The sequence below is a fragment of the Eurypyga helias genome, unplaced genomic scaffold, assembly GCF_000690775.1.
Source record: "Eurypyga helias isolate BGI_N326 unplaced genomic scaffold, ASM69077v1 scaffold9385, whole genome shotgun sequence".
NCBI classification, from domain to species: Eukaryota; Metazoa; Chordata; class Aves; order Eurypygiformes; family Eurypygidae; genus Eurypyga; species Eurypyga helias.
In genome coordinates, this window is record NW_010249504.1 from 833 (window position 1) to 14,690 (window position 13,858).

At 37.0% G+C, this 13,858-nt stretch overlaps 1 protein-coding gene across 2 annotated transcripts in view; it reads left to right on the forward strand.

Annotated features, from left to right (window-relative positions):
- The first annotated feature begins 393 nt into the window (after nt 1–393).
- The window catches only part of WAC (WW domain containing adaptor with coiled-coil), a 59,349-nt gene continuing 45,884 nt past the window's right edge, over nt 394–13,858 (forward strand). For both annotated transcript variants that reach the window (XM_010151383.1, XM_010151384.1), the window contains exon 1: nt 394–586. In XM_010151383.1, the coding sequence (XP_010149685.1) occupies nt 448–586 (139 nt within the window). In that variant the 5' untranslated portion in view covers nt 394–447. The remainder of the gene's footprint in view (nt 587–13,858) is intronic.

Consider the following 13,858-nt stretch of genomic DNA (forward strand, 5'->3'; position numbering starts at 1 on the left):
AGTTTACACTGATTCAGTGTAATTGCCTGTTTATATTTGTAATACTGAGTGCTTTTCCCAAATGTGCAGAAGTACTGTGACCCATTTACTACTGCAAGTGTGTAGTCTGTGGGTGAAAAGAGAGAGGAGTTAGGTTTTCTTAACAGTGTTATGTTGGATGTAGTAGTGGGAGAAAATGGTTTGAGTTCTAATTACAGAACTTGTTGCTTTAATGCAAGTAATTAAGATTAGAAAGACTAATGCTGATTTTCTTTTTTAATAGGAAAAGAAAATTAATTAACTTGAAAAAGTGTTTTGAAAGGAGATCTAAAATTTAGAAATAACATTTTAACATCAGTGCTGTAACTTCATATCTAATGTGAATGCCTATTCTCTTGTGATCTGTTACAGGCTCTTAAGTACTCATCCAAGAGTCACCCCGGTGGTGGTGATCACCGTCATGACAAGATGCGAGACACCACAGATCCTTCACCACCAAATAAAATGTTGCGGCGCTCTGATAGCCCTGAAAACAAATATGGTGACAACACAGGGCACAGTAAAGCAAAAAGTGTGCATACTCACAGAGTTAGAGAGAGGGATGGTGGTGAGTTGTCTTTAATTAACCTTTATTTAAGAAATCACTAATTTCTCATAAATATCAAAGTTTAGCCATTATCACTCAGGTGATGAGAGTGTTAAACTAAATGTGCCTTGTATGGTGCTTGGAAGACTACAGTGAAACCAAAGTGCAAGCTTCATTGGAAGCAATCATTTAGGCATTCTAACGCCTATTAATTTTTTTGATTTTTTTACAGGTATGGTAGTTTTTCTTATAACCACAAAGATTAAATAACCTTTTTTTTTTTTAGCTGGTAGGTCTGACTTCAGACATACTGCAGCATTTGGTAACATGAAATAGTATTCTGGATTTTTCACTAACAAGAAATACTGTCTGGTTTAGAGACTTTTATTAACTTGTGGTGCTGTACTGTGTAGTTTTTGCTTGATAGACTAAACATCATAAGAAATGAAAAAAAGCTTCTTCATATTTAGCTGCTGTGTAGAACTGAACAATGAGAAAAGGATAATCAAAGGTAGCCCTTACTGGAGCTTAGAGAATGATGTTCGCGGTCAAGTCAGCCTCCTGAGTTTTTATAGGACATTACAGACAGTAGTACTATCCCCAATATTTTTTAACTGATGTTATTTTCTATCCCTGCTTCTTAGAAAGAGTAGGGTTTTCCATTTCATAAAAAATGGTAACAGTTGCAGTTCAGAAAATCCTGGTTACTGACTGAACTTGGAAGTGTGTTTTCTGGTTTTGTAAGTACTTTATTTGGTCATTGTATCGAGTTGTAAAGTGAGGTATCCAAGTAGAGAACTTAGAGCTTTAAATCAGTTCTTCTTTGTTCTGTATAAAGTTAACAGCTTGCGATGTGCAGATACATTCATTGCTGCATGATTTTCACTTGTTACGGTAAAGTTCGTTAAAGAATAAATAAATAGATATCAAATAAATAAAATATCTGTAGGTACCTTTCAGGAAATGCTAGTTCCACACCACGAATGTGTTTATGGTACCCGAGTCGTCTTAAAATTCCTATGTGTTTTTCCTTTGGTTTAATACAGAAGCTCTGTAAACCAGTGATAATGTGATATAATTGTGTAGATGGATTATAAAAGCATGCATCTTTTGTTAATACAGTGCTTTTCATTATATCTGATCATACTTCAAAATGTAGTAATCTCAGAGTGAAACGCATGTGCAGGGCCAGTAGGCTGTTACTCTGTGCTACTGTTCAGGACACAGAGGTCTCTCTGTTTCCTGTTTACCTGTCCAAAGATACTTGTCCTAGGTACTCTTGCAATTCTGTTTAGTTTTGCTACAATAAGTAGTTCTTTTCTGCTTCAGTGGAGCAACATTTAGTGGAGTTATGCATATATGGAAACATCTGGAGGATGAGGCTCTATATGGGGAGCCTATGTGCTTATTTGTGTGTTGGAATTGTTCTTAAGATAGGAAGGACATTCTGAAGTTCTCACTGAGCCCAGCTGGATTTAATAATTGGGGAATGACCTGAAGCAGGGATGTATACAGTAATGGTGAAGGAAAATGAGTTGGTTTTAGTTTTGTAAGGGAAAGGAACACTATCCCGCTGTATCTTTTCCTTCCCCAGGCTGTTAACACAGTGGAAAATTTCATTTATTGTGATCTGAAAGCAGTCTTTTACTCTGATCTGGTAATCAAGGGGGAGAAGGAAGTAGTCTGCAACAGTCCGAGGGGAAATTACTAATTTTAGAAGATGAACATTTGTACTATTTAATAAGAAGTGATTTTGTGTGTGTGTGTTTTTAGGAAGGTTCGTTTGGCCCCAGTTTCAGCTTTTTAAAATGTATTGATGGCAACTAAAGTTGCGTTAAACCCCATGTATTGTGTGTAGCAAGCCACAGCTGAGCAGGTGTGAGCAGGAGGATGCCAACTTTGATTTGCTGAATCTTTCTGTCAGTATGAATTGAAGGTAGGTGTTAGAATACAGGTGGAACGTGGTGGTGTTAGGGACTTTTGCATATTAGCAATATGTAGAAGGCAGTCTAATAACTTACATGTTCTCTGTTGAAGTACACTGAGGTACTGTTGTAGTATTCCCTTAGTCTTGCAATTATAGGCATACAGTGGAAAACAACAAAAAACCCCAAATTTAAAGAAATTGTTAAACTTTTCTGTTGAAGTTGTAGTATGACTGAAGAGTATTAACTGGATTTGATGCTGCTTTAGTTTTCTGGCTTGGTTTCTTTTCTTTTTATATTCTTCTGAGGGAAAAAATAGTTGTGAGTTTTTTGGGGAGTGTGTGCAATTGCTGTGCATTTCATTAGTTTAAAATCAGTGATGCTTGATTTGGAACTACTACAAAGGTGTTACTGCCTTCCTATGACCTAGGTGAACTTTACCTCATTGAAAAATCTCCAGTATTTATTTCTCCAAACTGCATTAAAGTCCCATACAAGCCATCTCTTTCAGCCCAGAACAATCTGGAGTATTACTACTGAACATAAAGCTGAATTAAGCTAATCTCTGCCTTTTCAGTCAGTGTTTAAAAAGTCACTCCTACGTATCTCGTGTGTGACTTTTTTGCTCTGAAGTGAAACGGGACGATTCAGTGGTGTAGCACGTTGATACCTGGGACTTACTTAGTCACGGTGAGTCCATGTCTTTTGTGCTGAAGACAGCTGGCTAAACGTCACTTAAAGATTTTCAGTGTAGGCATATGGAATGTAAAAGCTATAATTGAATTGAGTGAAAATTAATAACTCGGAAATGGTGGAACCTGCCCCTGTAAATACCTTTGGTACCTGTATAAAGGTATTTGTAGTTACGGCTTATCTTTGTAGTACTCGTGGCAGAATCTTCTGTGTTTGTAGAACTGTAATCTGTGGTAAGAAATTCAGTTGCTTTCAGTGAAGGTTTGCAAACGCGTGTTACGGGTAAGCCTTCCGTACTGATACAGTGCAAACAAAGCATTTTTTCACAGTTGCTTACTGCGTGGTTTCTGTGGGGAGAGAGAGACTACGTACAAAGATGATTGTTTCTCTGGAGAGAGACTTCCAAGTTTACCTTGGACTAAACACGGTGGAGTACTTGCAAGTTTTTGTCACATCACCAGTTTCCAAAGAGGACTTGTACATCTAGCATATCAAAAACCTGCAGTAACTTTATTCTCGCTTTCAGGCCCTTGTGCATGGGGACATTATCTCTGTATACAAGTGTTTAAAACGTAATGAACTGCCACCCCCCTCAGTGCATCTCTTATTTCTAGGTCAGCTGCTATAGGCAAGTGCGGAGTTTGAGGAGATTAAGGGGTCTTATGAGACCAACTCAAGTGTGAAGTTCCTTAACAGTAACAAATAGGGACTTAAAGCTAGCATTGTTTACAGGGAATAGAACTATGAAGGGCCTTGTAGATGTGGAAAAGTGTTTCCTCTGAAGAAAAAAGGGAAGTACAAAGATTTGAGGGATTCTCGTGCTGGAGAATGGGCAGACTGAGAGCATAGATGATCCTTGTAGGTCTTTTTAAATGCATACATGAGATGATGCTAGTGTACAGGAAAGAAAACAAAGAGGTTGAATAAGTAGAGTAGCTTTGGGAACGCTGTAAGGGAGACAGATGTATTATTTAGGAGTGAAAATTGCAAGATTCAGCCCATGGTAAAAAAGGGAAAAGGATGTTTCTTTCTACTTAAATGTATGAAGCAGAATGAGGGACTAAGATACATAGTAGAACTTTGTGCAAAATAAGTAGTTAAGCCACGTGTACTCAGTTGTTTCTTACAGTGAAGAAGAAACTTATGTTTATATAGAAAACACTACTTATGTGTAGTGTTTTGCTACATTTATATTTAAGAGTCTTTGAAAATGCATGTTTGCTTCTCACCATGATCTTAGTGAATTGTTTAAAATAAATAGAGAGCATTAATGTACGTGGCATAAAATCTTTTGCTGGATTGTGTGCTATGTGGGTTAATTTCATGAAATTGGCTTATAACTTGTGATATTTAAGTTGCAAATTACAACTGAACTTTTGTGAGTGTTTCTTTTGCATGTGTTTTGTTTTTTTTAATTGGCAATTAAGAATACTGTCAATGACCACTGTTACTGACTGTAATGCAGTTCACTGTAATGCAGTTCTAAGATTGAGAATCCTACTGCTATTAGAGGCTGAATGGAATATTTTAAATCATGACTTCCCAGTTTTATCACAGTAGTGGTGGGAGCTCTGTCACCAAGTGTTGGCTTGCTTTGTTTCCATTGGTTCCTGAAGGAGTTCAGAGTCCTCCTAGCAAAGGGACAGCGAACAGCCGGAAACAGCTAGCTTTTCTTCCCTGTCTTCACAACTCCCACGGTAGAGGAGGACAAGAGGCTAACTGCTGATTAAATTAGCATGATCATTGACCAGCAGTCAGAAATAAACAGGGCATTAAGGCAGGTACAGGAGAGTGGAAGCTGCCTGGACAACGTGCATTGGAAAGAGGAAATTGCAGAGTAAGTGGAAAGAGGGAAGTCGGAGAGTAATGAAGCGTAGTGAAGGGTTGAGGAAGAGGCCGGAATAGATTTTTATCTAGTTAGTACTGGATGCTGTTAATGGTAAAGTAATTATTCATTAGGATGAAAACCATTTCTTCACTGTCACTGTATGGTCAAAGCTGGCATGAGAGAAGCCTGTGATCAGAAATGAGAGTAGGCTGTCCATGAAACATGCTTTGAACACTCCCCCTCCTCCCTGCAACTTCACCACAACATCCAAGTGTAACTTGGATGATTAACTCCCCTCTTCCTTAAACGCTGGCTGTTAGATGGCTCTAAAGGAGATGGCGTTTGGTTTGTTTCTTAAGATAAATAACAATTGCGTCCAGAATCATTAATATCTTAGAAGCTTTTATCTGGATTAAAAATAAAAAGATGGAAAAAACTAGATTTCTGTGGGTTTCTAATTTTGATAAAAGCTTTCTTCCAAATCTCACTAGTACCTTTAGTTGCGTGGTGTGTGTGTCTTAAGTTTGCTTTAAAAGTTTAGAAGTCTTGGATAGAAATTAGCTTTACCTTTACTCAGTATATTTGTCGATGGTTCTGAAGTGGTTTTGCTGGATCAGTTGTATAACAATTAGTTTCTCTTTTGTTACTCAACTGTTAGGATTCCTAATAGAAAATATATTGAAAAGTATGTGCTCATAGAATCACAGTAAAGGGTGGGACTTGTGTATGTGCTTTCTAAATGTTGAGTTTTAGAATGTTGATGTTCAAAATTGCCTTTGAAAAGTAGCTGCAAATTTTAAAAGGCACGCGATGGAAGATAGGAAGACCTAATTTTATATTATTGACATTAGGAAGTCATTATGATATTAATATGATGGTATTAAATGCTGAGTTGTTATACACTTAGGTGGGTGGAGTCCTTTTCACAAAGTTCAAGTACCTGGTGTAGGTTGAGAGAATAAAGATGTATTAATAGGAGACTTGATCCAAAGTGGAAGCTGCAGCAAATGGCAATAATGCTGTTAATTTGTAACCTATTGCTGCAGCCACTTCCGAAAATCCATAGCTATTAGGACTTCGATATTGGGAACTTCCAATTTCACTTACTGTTCTTACTTTTGTCTACTTGCTAGTAAGTGAAGATCTGTAAGTAGATCCTCTGAAGGTTTCCCTTTACGGTTGATCTGTGTAAGGAAATATGTATCTTTAAGGGTTTAAAGAACTCATAAACTTAGTTTTTGGATTTTAAGTGTAGAATGTTCAAGTCAGTCTAATAGCTAGACCTGGTAAGCTTTAGTATGTAAGCTTATTTTATGTTTTGGGAAAGGGAAAATACTGGTGATATACAAGATTCGTTAAATGTGCTTATCTTTGGTACATAAGCTGGTCATAAGGGCATGATTTTTACTTAGCACCATGCCTTCTTAATGTATGCTTCTGACTTTGCAGCAATAGAATATACAGCCTATTAAACTTGGACTTCTGAGTTGCTTATCTAGAGGTGAAAAGAAGCAACAAAATCTGTTAAGTTTCTGATGAGCTGCCTGCTGCTGCGCCGTAATAAAGATAGATAATAATTTGTAAATTGTGTAGCTCTTCTTACTGGAATTTCTCAGTGTTCTCTAATGGCCCCTGATTAAAGTTAGTTTGCTGACCACTGTTTAGGACATGGCTGCATAATAAGAGGAGAAATATTGTTTATTGGTAGGTTACGTTTGTTTTCCCTGCTGTTTCTACCCATTCTATATAAAGCGTTGAGTAAGCCATTAAAACTGCAGAACTTGGAAGAGAATGATCTGCCTCTGTTTTGCCTGAGAGAGGAGGTGATGCTGTAATGACTTTGCTGTAGAAAATAGTAATTTAATGGCACCCAACTTGCAAGGTTCACTACATTTGTTTATGAAGCCAGGTTTTTATGCAGTTTCATAGCACTTCCGGGGAAAACCCGTCAATGCACAGAGAAATTATTCCTTATGTAGTTCTTCAGTAAGGAAAAAAAAATGCACTGGCAATGAAAGGCAGTGCTTGATACTGATGCTTCTAGGCTTATGCTTTGTCAGTAGATTGTTGTAGTGTAAAAATTAATCCTTTCTGGACTTAAATGTAGCGCTTGAAAAGAGAGAAGCAATTCTTTATATTGAGTAAGATTGTTATCCTCTTAAGTTTTCTCTTGAATTATGAAGGGGGTAACCAAACTGTTGAACTTGACTGCAGGTGTTCCCTGCTGTAACTTCAGTATTGGAAGTTTATTTCCTTTCTGGAAGACCTTTAACAGACTCCCTAGCTTTTAACAATAAAACTACTCTAGAAAAAGCATATAACTTCACTAGCTGTTCCTTTATCCCAATAATATTTTGCTAGTAATAAAGGAATGCTGCTAGTTCTGGTCTTCTTTTGCTTGTTTTACACCTTTTGTGCAGGTTTGCTTTTTTTACGGAAGCAGTGTGGTTTTCCATTGGAAAGCACTCACCTAATCATACAGGAAATTCATGTCTAGATGTTGACGTGAACCTGTACCCCTTCGGTACTTTTGCTTATTAAAAAAATGCTAACCGGAGCAATTGTGGCTTCTCAAATTTTTGCCAAATATTTTATCCCTTTTCTAAAATCAGAGATTTATGTCTACAGTTGTATGCACAGTAATCATAGTAACTTTAGTTTACAGTATAATTAGATTTATTGAAATTTTTGTTGGAAGTGTTGCTTTGTGAAACAGTGTCTTGAAATTCATTCATCTGTAATAAGTGAAAAGTCTATGGTCATGGATACATGGGGAACAAAATTGCATAACTTGCTGAAGTATAAGCTTCTAAAATAAATTCCTGATCCTGTGAATCTTCAGCGCTTTCAAAATTATTCAAGACGTCTCTCAGATTTGATATTCACCTATTTTCCTGATGCAGAAAGTTTTTCTCAGACCTTCAACAGCAAAAAACCCCCCCAAAAAACCCCAACCAAACAGTGAAATAGCCTACATACACTTTGGCACCCCTCCTTTTCCTCTTGGGCAATGTTCTTCTCCTGACTTTCGAGCTTGTGAAGCAAGACACATGTTTAAGGCACAAATTGTACTTGCCTGCTGACTAGGGAGTAGACTCCTGGAGCAATATTGAAGAATAATGTCTAGTTGGAAAGTCTGTCCTCTGAGTTACTAGAAAGGAAGATATATTTTTGAGTAGATGACTGACAAGAGACCACACTATTCACTTTCTTTATCAGATGGGTTAAGAGATGTCTGGTAGGCTTTTGTGGCCTTGACTTGTGTTTCCATGCAGGCAGCAACGCTATATTGTGCTTGAAATGAATGGAAAACAAGAGGCCTGAAGATCTTTGTTGATTAGGCTCCATAGTGCTTTGGGATAATCATTTGGTGTCTTAGTGTGAGTATTGCAGTGAGATGAGTTGCAAAGGAGCAACAGTATGTCGGTGTTTAATGTAATTTTTTCTGTCCACATTTTAAAACATAATTTCTTCTGTTTCTACAGCAGAGGTATAAAAATGTTAATATCCTGCTTTTGTCATCACTCAGAAAAAGATATGTAATGCAGCATTGAAGTGCTTTGTGATGTGGGCAGTTAATTTCCAGAGCTAAATTCCTAGTGTCTGAGGGGCAGCAGAAATCTTCAGGAGGTCTTTTTTCTGTCTAAATTTTTGTCATTAATTCTTTGATACATGTCAACTACCTTCTCTGACCCGCTTTCTTGGGTAGTCATGAAGTAGGTGATTCTTAGCCACTGAGTAAAATATTGAGATCTTTAACTAAGAAAAAATCCCCGTTGTTTACATTGTATGTTTTATAGATCAAAACCTGGTAACTGATAGATCCCAAAAATATAAAACTTGCGGTCATCAAATGAGGCAGGTTGGTGTGGTGTTTTTAAGTGTGCATAGGTTTGCTCTTGGATAAGTAATTATTATTTTATATTAAGGGAAGAAATCACAGGGTCCTTGATGCAATCAGTAGTTTGAGACTGAATGGCAAATAGTAGAAACCGTTCACTAGTAAGAGCTGGCTGAGCTACACAGATGTGAAAATGCTCATTAATCTACAAGAACATACAGAAGTGGTCCTCTGCGTAAAAAGTCACAGGCAGGAGTGTCAGCCTTTTCAGAAAGTAGATACTGTGCAGAACGAGAACTGTTAAAACAGGTTGAAGCTCACGCACAATTAAGAGCATAAATATGGAGTGGAGTGTTAGCCAGAAAGGATATATGATCAGAGGAGTATCGAGTAGGACTAGAGAGATTACCACTTAGTGCTTAAGTGACAGCTACTGGAATACGGTCTCTGTTTTGATTACCATAGTCCAGAGAATATGCAGAACTGCAGGTTTTCAGAGAAGAGACAAGAAAATTGCTGCATTTGAAACTTGTGCATTAATAGGAGAGACTTGATGACCTCTTAGTATAGTTACAATGAAAACATTAAGTGTTTTTTTGATTAATAATTACAAGGAAAAGAAATGGCATACTCGTGAGTTCTTGAATGTAGCAAACAAAGGTGCACGATCCAGTTAGATTAACCTAAATGTTCAGAAAATAGAAATTTGGCACAATTTTTAATGTTGTTGGTAACGACTGGAGTGACTTACTGTGATGATTTTTGCAGGGGTGGAAGTTGTGCAACTGGGTGACTTAAGGACAATATTCTGAGGTTTGTTTCATTCAGAAAGTTAACTATTTGATCAGAGTCCCACTGACAGAAAAAGCAGTAATGTGAATATTTCTAATTTAAATGTTGTAGATTAGTGGACCTCAAATTGAAGAGAATTAAAAATTGTTAATTAACTTTCTAAGTAGTATTCCTGTGGTAACTTTTTTTGGTCTTCCCAAATGGTTGATTCTGGCTCATGGAATGAGCGGGTTATGCACCTGTGAATGTGTTCCATACTGCATTGTAGGATTTTCAGTCATTGAGAGTAGGTTGTTTTGAGTGTTCTTGGGGGGTCAGGTGGAACTATGATGGGTCTATTGGCAGCAGAATTCAGTATTTGCAGGTGCCTGCTGCACTGGTAGCTTTAAATTCTGTGTGCTTTATCAGTGCATATTATTTTTTGGGAGCAGCTATCCTACAAACTCTTTTTAGGATTACTATAATGTAGATGATCTGATCTCTGAAATTTCTTACCATCTAAACCGTTCAGGATTTATCTGCAGTTCAGTACAATTCATACCAGACCACTATGTAGAGCGTATTTCTACAAAGGTGATTGCGCGCGTCCGCTTTAATGCAGGCTTTTATGTTTTCACTGCTGTGTATGTTTACCAGATCAGAGTTTAGTTTGTTGGCCATAACTGTACAGATTCATCTAGTTGGACAGTATCTTGAAATTGATTTGCTGTTTTAGATTTGCAGAATTTGCATATGACACAACATGGATTTCTTAAATTTGTTTTCTTTGCCAGAAAAGCTTGTAACAGAAAGGTTGACGTGTGTGTCTCGCATGCCTTTTAGTGTGATTTATACGGCCCTCCCCTTCCCCCCTCGCTGCCTCCCAGCATGCGTTTGATTTCAAAGTTGAATTTGTTAATGTGAAAGTTGGTAGCTTCTGTAGATAAAGATTTCTCTTTGGGATAGGGAAATGCGTACTCCTTAAACGCCTCTTGTATAGGTCATGGTTATGCAGGATAATGTGAGCTGAATTTTAGCTCCATTATTCTCCAAATTATCTTTCTTTTTTTTTTTCCCCTCCCCCAAAAGTATGGGCTTATATTTAAAAGCTGGTTTAGTTTTGTCAAAATCTGAAAACATCTTTTCTTCTTATTTACTGCTGTTAAGGTTTTAGTTTAAGTGTCCTGAGAATTGTAGCAGCTTTAGAATCTATTTTCTTCTGAATTCTGATACAGAATTTTTCACCCAACAGAAATTATTGTTGTGTCTTACAGAACATCTTGAAGAGACATATTATAAACAGAAAGAACTTGTAACATTTCTTAAGTTTTCCTTTAAGTAGTCAACAGTCTTTGCAAGGACAGCTTTCAAGTACATAAGATAATAATACAAGATATACAATGAATTAACTGAATGAAACTGTAGTTGGTGGCATTTCTTCTTGCCTCTGTATGAAGTCTGCTGACCTATCTAAATATTCTTCTTGTAACTCATTGTGACCATAAGGGAAGCAGAGGCTAATTGGACCTAAGATGAGGGCTTGGCACTGACATCTGTTTCCTTGCTATCCATTTTTCCGATTCCTGTCCTTAGCTGTGGCTTTGGCTGTGAATGTGAGAAACAGATCTGGGCTTAGAGACTAAGATGGCTACAGGATGAGATGAGAAGCAGGATAAACTAGGTTGCTTCTGCTTATATAAAGATTAAATTAGTTGCATTTAAATCTTAAATAAGCTAATATTGAATGGAAATTGGTCACAGATACTTTTTGTGTCAATTTTACTAACATTTTGGATAATAATAATAAAGCCTGATCATGGTTGAACTAGTACAGCTTCTTATCAGGGAGAAAATATAAAGAAGTGAAAATAAATTTTACAAATTTATTTTCATTTTTTAGGTAAAAAAACCCATTTGTGATAAACATTTTAAAGAATTCAGAAAAAGCTGTTATGAAAACATCGTGTCATTTTGCGTGGTTATATATTTGGTACAAAAACGTTAGCTGCACATGTTTGACCAGTTCATACCTTCTCTGGTTTTAGGAGATGGTGATTGAAGGCATATGGTTTTGTGGCTCAGGAAATTCCTGCTATAAAATCAGTGTAGGTTGTTGTGTTTTGTTTGGGGTCATTTTGTTTGTGGATTTTTGTGGACCCAGTTCATTTGATAACATAAAATTCCTTCTTACCATTTTCTAACTTTTAGGGAGTTGACATAGCTATTCAGAGTGTAAACAGAAATGTCTCCCCTGTTCCTCCTCATGGGCAGGTAATTTAAACCCGCTGCTGTGTTTACGTGAGGAAGAGCAGAGCTTGGAGGCACATCTCATTTTACATGGCTGTAGAGCTCAGCTAATAAAGTAGAGGTACCCACTGAGAGGGTCCTGAAAGGGGAATGCCACTGAATCACTTTGTTAAATTAAGAGAAAGACAATGTATATAGCTGTGTGGGGTTTAATCCCAAATACCATGCATTTTGAAGTTACTGCTACTTAGTATTTTTCCTTGAAGAGCACACTTCAGAACTGGCACTGTCATTACTCCTTACAGATGTTTTGTCTGAGAAGCTGCCTATCAGGGAAAAGCTTGTGAAAAGATAAATCGTGAACATGCTCATTAATTTCTGCAGAAACAAAATGCAGTCAGCATATGCTTAGAAATGTTTGTTAAAATACAATTTTTTTTTCTTTTTTTTTTGGTGAAAACTTGAATAATTTCTGGCCTGTCTTGGTGTAGTGAGACCTTCAAATCTGTTCTGTAACTGCACCTAATGATTTGAGAAGATTTCATTGAGTTTGGTTTTGACAGTAGCGCCCTTTCATCTGCCATACAAGGCATCTGAAGACCATCCTTTTTGTTACAACATAATTTGTAAAAATATCCATCATAATGGGCACATTAATTTAGTTTGCTAGCTTGAAACTAAGTTTTTGTGTTAAATTGCCAATATTGGCACTTTCTTATGGAAAAGATCTCAGCATAGTTAAACATCTCAAAACATCCCTCCTGCCCTTTCTTCTAACCTGTTACATCTGTTGCTGTATGAATTCCAGTATCCCCAGTAATTTTTTTTTGCCTTTTAAGCTTGCTTTTTTATTTTTAAGAGAAATGTTCTATATTTCACCGTATTGTCATAAAAATCTGATAATATTTAGGCATGTCGGGCTTTCTGAGAATACTTTTAAGGAGCTGTATTTACAGCTCCACCCCAGTTACACAGATTAGTTCCTCTCCCTTGGTCTCCTAGTTTTCTTAAATATCGTGCTGGTTTATGTCCTCCAAAGCAACAGTCTTCCTTGGTGCTCTCCTGGGTAGATTTGTTTCTGAGTTTGTTAGAGTAACAGAGTTAGGAATTATTCATATCTATCAGTAGCAAAAACAGGGAAAGGAAATTACTATCTGCCCTGCTCATCTCCTTTATTTACACCTATTCGCTCCCAAGTGTGGGGAAAAAACCCTAAATAATGCTTTTTTAATAAGGCATATAATTACAAGTAATGCACATCTGTGCATAACCTCGTCTGTACAAATTGGGTGTGATGTGGTTTACCTATTTTTTTCCGCTGTGTTTTTCACAGTTACGCTCTTCTGGACGATGGTGTGTTCACATCAGGTGTCCCCCTTAAATAGGGAGTTGAGCTCTCTTCCAGTTAAGTAGTTTGCTCATTCAGTTGCCTGCAACTGACAGGTTAGCACAGACTTAATTTTCAAAACTGCTCATTTCTTTTGAAAGAATACAATTTCTACTTGATTTAATGTGAGAAATAATATGATCCTCTTCAAATTCAGGTAGTGTAAAGTTCACCTCTTTCACTAGCAAAACACTGCCTGTAGTAATGATTGCAGTCTCTGTATAGTCCTTTTGAGGGTGTTTACTTAACCAAGGAAATAAAATGAGACACTTGGGCAACCAGACAATCATAAAATAGATTTTCAGTTTGTAAACATAACTTTAGCTTTTGTGGTGAGGCATGTTTTCCTCTAGTAAGGCAATTCCAAGAAAGACCAGTTGAATTTTAAGTATATATTTAAGATTAATTTAATGGGGAGAGGGAAGAATTGTCTTGGCACTTACTGTGCATTAGGTATTTGAAAACCCTATTGCACAATACCTTTATTAAGCCAAACTAAACATCCAGCCTGAAAATTAAGGCTGTGAATCCACACTAAAGCCACAACACTATATATATAAATTCTTAGGTGAATCCTTGCTTGCCACCACACCCCCCCCCC